Below are 6086 nucleotides of genomic sequence, written 5' to 3' on the forward strand. Positions count from 1 at the left end.
ATGCTACAAAAGAAAAGCAAGTTGGTATATATCACTGACTGCAAATGGGTTGGGTTTTAGGTTAAAGTTTTCTGTAAGTTGTCTGCATTTTCCCTAATGTCTCTCTTTTACAGTAGTGCTTTGTTTCTGAGCGTGACCACCACCAGGACAGCTTGGTTCAGTGCAAACACTGTCTCTTTCAGCCAGAACATTCCTAACGTTAGCTTCCTTTTTTTTCTCCTCTCCCTCTCCCCTGCCCCCTCTCAGGTTGGAAAGGCTGGTGGACGTCCTGAGGAAGAAGGTTGGAGCAGGGACCATTAGGACCGTGATCTGATTGAAAGCTCCAGTCTAAGGAAGCATTCACATCTGGTGACCAGGCTGCTTCATTCAGCACTGTGTAAACACTAAAGCCTTAACTTAGCAAACAGTTGTTAGAAGTGGGACACTCCAGCGACATTCCAAGCTGAGATAAAATCAAATCATAAATGTTTAACTACTTTGCTGCTGAGTTCTGTGATTTGTTGAAATGTTTCACTGCAAACATATATTTGTTTTTAAGCAGATGCATTGTGGCTCTGTGTACTGTGAAAAATGATGTAGATGCTTATTTTAAGTCTGTTCCATCAGTGTTTCTAGACTACAGTCTGCTGCAAGCTAGGCACAGCTTGAATGTGTGTTCAAATACCACCAACGTCAGGTGCAAAATCCTGGAAAGCAGCTTCAAAATTTGAATTCCTTGTGTTATTTATGAAACTACAAACAGTCTTGTATTTGTATATTAAATAGAGTAATTGATAAAGTAAGTTTGCATTCAAGAAATAGCTCTGACCACTGTGTTGGAAATTTTTTTCCTCCTTACTTATAGCCCATTGAATTGCAGCTAGTAACCATAGCTACATCTAAAGGAAGGATGCACATATAGCTTTATGCAACACTTGAATAATTACTGGAGTGCATGGCATTTTCAGCATACCTTCAAAAGAAATGCACAGTTGGGTTTCACTGGAGGAACAACTGCGTAAATAATCATAAACTGCTGTGTGAAAGCCTTGTCACATTGTGGGGTATCTCAGATAGTGGGGAAGGCTTCCTGGTTTGTTTTTGGTTACTCCTCTGTTCTTCCCTATAGGGGTAATCCTTCAGATGTTCAGAAAGCACCTTACAGAGTCAAAACGCACCTATTCAGTGTAAGGTGAATGGCTCACGCATTTCCTGCAATGACCTTTTCCCAGGTTTACCTTGACCTCTGATTGCTCTGCAGTGCAGGAGTGCCATCCAGGTTGGATTTGGGGCCAGAATGCCAGCCCTCTGCTTTGCCGACTCCCAAAGTGCCCTGGGAGGGAACTTGGAGGCTGAAGGATAAAATCCTAAAGAGAGGGAGGAAACAGAGGAGTGGGGAGGAAAGTTGCAGGTACACAGATATAGGAGAGTTGGCCCTAGATATGTGTTTGGGAGCCAAATATCTCCATGTATTCTGCATATCTTTGTCACTCAACTAAAGGCGAATAGAAGAGTCAGCTCAAGGCAGCTGCCTACCAAACCTGGCCCCTTACAGGGAAAAGAGTAGCATTCCTTGAGGCCAAATTTATCCAGGGTCATTTTAGAAACTCCTGATGAGCTCCTTTTTGACCTTTGGTCAATCCTGAGATACCCAGTGAGCTGAAGTGTCTCCACAACATTTATTCAGTGGGAGGAAAGTTTCATGCTTCCAGACCAGAAGCCCATCAACCCAGCACCGGGCCTTCCACCTCTCTGGTGTGCTCCCGTTCTTCATTCAGACAACTCTGCTCTTTCTTCTGCTGTCCTCATTGAACGTTGGATCACTAATTGGAAGAAAAGATCACCTGAGCTGTCAGCGCTTTTGAGCCAATTCATTGAGGAAATGTTATAATCTGATTTTTCTGTTGCTGTGTTTCTGTTCAGAAACACTGAATAGTCATTCTCTGTTTATAGCATTTTTACGTCCCTTGTGATTTTATGTATTTTGTATCATTCCCCCACCATCTTCCAGACAGGAGCCCAAGTCTCTTGTAAAGGAGCTGTCTCATGGTTTTAATTAGTTTTGTCATGCTAATCTGTTTCTTTTCTAGTTCTTCAGTGTTTTTGCTGAGATAGAGCAAGATTTGTGCGTGATATTCAAGCTGTGACTTTAACAGGTGTCATAATTATGTTTTCTGTTTTATTCTCCAAGCTATTTGTAATTGTTTTAGCATTAGAATTTCTTTAAGATAGCTTATGTCTTTTGAGCTAGTACTTCCATAATAATAATAATAATAATTTTAGATCTTCTTCAGTTGTAATATCCAGGTCAGGATTCATCATGGGGTGTACAGGATCAGAACCATTTTCTGAATGCTCAGCTGCTGTATTACTGTGCATTCCCTGACTGATTACCACTAGTTCCTATTCCACAGCTCATCTCTATTACTGCAGGAACAGAGTACCATCAGCAAATATCACCATCTCCAAATTATTCCCCTTTTCAAGGCAATTTCTTATGTAAGTTGAACACCGTGGGGTCTGGCAAAGGTCCCCGTAGGACAGTAAGGTATCTAACCTTCACTGTGAAAATGATACTTTTATTGTTAGCTGTTGTTTTAAGCTAACTTTTAATTACATGTTTTTCCATGTGAAGATTTTCCATCTTACTCCTTCTAAAGTTGTGTTGAGGGAGCTTGTTTGCTACTTGGGAAATGCAAATTTGCTTAATCACAGCTTGTTTTCCATGCATGAATGTGCTAGGTTCCTCCTCCCCAGGTGTATCAGAATTCCTCACCTTGCCCCAAGTCCTTCCTCCTCTGAGCAAATTGCTGTGTGAGTGCAGGTTCCGTATAGCATGGCTGTTTGCCCTCACTCCCACTGTGTCAGCTGGCTTTGTTTAGGAAAGTAGCGTCAGCACCCTTCTTGTTGTGGGTAATACTTGATTCTGTACATTTATGTGGTAAATTTGCTTCACTGTTTTCTTTTTGACATGTTGTACCTAAGGTAAAAAAATATTTCCTGATTCTGTCTTACGTCTGGTACAAAGTGACCATGAAGTTTAATAAGCTTTTAAGTTGGCACCTGTTATCACCCTGCAAATATATTAGTTTGAATCATAATTAAATTAGGTATTAATTTTTAAAATTCAGCTAGAAAAGTTTGTCTTCTTTGGAAAAGACCTTGGGAAATTGACTGTGGTGGGAGGTGAAGATTCTGGAGTAATTGGCCTCTCCCTCCTCCTTGCTCATAGCCTGGTGTGTGGTCCTCAGCAAATCCTGTGGTGACGGTTGTAAAAGGCATGAAGCCCCTTGAGAGGCACACAGGCACCCTGGGGGGGCTCTCAGCCACCTCTGTGGGTTAATGGCAAAACACTTTCACTTCTTCACCCACTGCAGTGAATGACAAAGGTTGGGCAGTTCCAGAAATAGAGGCAGAGCCCTTAGTGCCTTCAGGTGGATTTCTGGGCACACTGAACTCAGTCTGAGTTTTGTCTTTCAGTGTAATGAGGGCAGGAACTCTGATCTGGCATGTAGAAATAGGCAATAATGATAACACAGATTAATTGGCTTTTGTTGTGCAGTTTATTCAGTGAGGAGTGATTGATGTCTGTGCAATGCTCTGAAGGCGAAGAGAAAGCAGATATGGAGAAGTCGCTTCTGTCCTAACTTGTGGAGAAAGGTGAGCTTGCGTCAGATTAAGTAACAGAAGTAGCAATTTGTTTTCCTCCCAACGATGAAACGTGGCTCACCATAGGCCATGCTTATGGTGACAGTTGTAATTACTGGTCACATTAGTGTCCCTGCTGTTCTGAAGAGCACTGAGATGCTCAGGAACACTCATCCCCTGTGAGATTTCCTGTGTTTCTCTTGATGATCCTGCAGCATGCTTGCATTGGGAGCCATTTCTGCAATATGCCAGGGTAAAATATGTAAATAGCATCGTGTTGGCTTGGGATAAAAGCATTATTAATGCTTTTTGGCGCTGTAATTATATTCATAGTAAGCCTTCCCTAAGCCCACACTAATTAACAATATTATGACAAATCAACTTTAACAGAAAAGAACTGTGGACCTTCAGTCATTTAGTACTGTTTTTCATTCAACCCACAACCCAAAATGAGTAGCATGGTTTTCTGCACTAGTGCCAGGAAAACTACTGGTACTTGCAAAGTTCAGACCCAGATCGGCTGTGTTAGCAGAATCCCATAGATGAAGCTAGTTTGATTCTCCTTTAAATGGATTTACAATAAAGTAAGATTCATTAGTTAACTGTTAATGTAGGAGAACATGAAAGCAGCTTTTATAAATAAGCCATCATATTGAAATAGTTTAGTAATGTCAATATGCTGTTACTGGCACACTTGTTTATCTATTTATTCCAAATCACAGGGCACTTTACAGATATTCACCTTAATTTTCAAATTAAATGGCTTTATACATTTTCTTATCAAATGATCAAGAGTTTTAACATCCTTAATCCACATACATGAATGAACTTGCTATCTAAATGTCAAGATTTTTCTGTGCTATTATTTTCTTCATTTAGAATATTTCCTGATGAAGGCTGCTAGCCATTTTTTTTCTTCTTCTTTTTAATTTGTACCCCACAAGATTTTCCTCATATACAGGAATAAGCTGCAAGACACGTTAAGTCTCTGACAGTTTCTCTGGTACTGGTCTCACTATGATCGCAGTGTTGATGTGGTGACTCCTATCATTGTACCATTTCACATCAGGTCTACAGAGCTGGACTTTCCTTGTTTGTTCTTCTCATGCATTGGTAAACAAAATGCATTCACGAGTCCAGAAAACAAAGTGGTATTCTCGTATTAGGTTGATTCTAAGTCAGCTGTTGAGCTTCAGTGGTCTAAACATTTCATTCTTCAGTTTTGTTGGGAGCACACGTGTTCTGGGAGGCTTTTAAACAAATGCTTGAAATGGTTGAAAGATTTACATTGCCAGTGCCTAGCTAAATATGTAGTCTTTAGAAGAGACATGGTTTATTTTGGCACCATTTGAAAAACTCAAATATTTTAAACATTTGTTAAGTTTGAGCTTGTACATTTGAACGAAAAGTTTGCATTCCAAAATTACATCTCAGGTTACCTGTCTCTCTCTCTCTTTTGTATTTTGTAATCCTTTTATTAAAATAGTCTTTGCAAAAGGAGTTTTTAGGGGAGTGTTTGTTGGTTTGGTTTTTTTTTAGTTGTAAAATATTGCCTTTACCTTTATCAATTTTTAAGGTAACATTTACTTGGTAATTCTGTTCAACTAAACTTCAGAAATGCAAGTACAAAAATGCTTTCAGAATTTAGATCTTCATGTGAATGGCCAAGGCTTGTTTATAAAATTAATCAAATACAAGAATTCTGGCCAAATCCTGCAGAGCCTCACAGTTAGTCATTCTGAGTGCTGTGATAAATAAGTACTAACCCTGATGTTGGGTGCAGGGCCAGACAATAAAGAGAGCAGGTTGAATGTGTACTGAACTGATAAAATAGAATAGCTCAGGGAAAAAAAAAAACCTTTCGCCTGGAGTTGTTTTTCTTTTCTGTCTTTCCCTCCCTTGGCAGAAGCTGGGGGAGGGGCTTCAATGTTTAGTCTAAATTTTTATTTTAAAAACAATGTCCACCCTTGATTTTCCCACAGGTTTTAACCTGAAACTTGTACTGAATCTTAAAAAAAGTGAGAACATATAAATTGAAAGCACTATATTTTGCTTAAATCCTGTCAGATTCCCAGCTCAACAAACACTTGAGCATACCACTACAATTGTGCACGTGCTTTGGTGTGTTGCCCAGTCAACAGCCAACTGCAAAGGGTCACACGCCTTTCTGCGAAGCTGTCATCAGGAGGAGTTTGGCGTGTTTCCTCCATGGTTACCTGGGGTCAGAGGTCCAAACAGTGCCACATTCACAGGAGTTCCTAAGCATTTGAATGGCTTCTGAACATGCTATAGCAGATCCATTGTCATATAGTAAAATAGCAACATACCTGGCAGAATTTGTCACACCTGATAAACCTTGCAGAATACATTACATGAATTTAAGATGATTAATACTCATACATGAATATGAATACTGTATTTCACATACAATTGAACAATGTAATGGTTTCCCAAAGAAT

General features: G+C 39.8%; 1 protein-coding gene across 6 annotated transcripts in view; it reads left to right on the forward strand.

Annotated features, from left to right (window-relative positions):
• MIPOL1 (mirror-image polydactyly 1) overlaps nucleotides 1–5134 on the forward strand; it is a 178657-nt gene extending 173523 nt beyond the window's left edge. For all 6 annotated transcript variants that reach the window (XM_021401825.1, XM_021401828.1, XM_021401824.1 and 3 more), the window contains one exon: nucleotides 247–5134. In XM_021401825.1, coding sequence (XP_021257500.1) covers nucleotides 247–313 — 67 coding nt within the window. In that variant the 3' untranslated portion in view covers nucleotides 314–5134. The remainder of the gene's footprint in view (nucleotides 1–246) is intronic.

Source organism: Numida meleagris, chromosome 6 (assembly GCF_002078875.1).
Source record: "Numida meleagris isolate 19003 breed g44 Domestic line chromosome 6, NumMel1.0, whole genome shotgun sequence".
In the NCBI taxonomy this organism is placed as follows: domain Eukaryota; kingdom Metazoa; phylum Chordata; class Aves; order Galliformes; family Numididae; genus Numida; species Numida meleagris.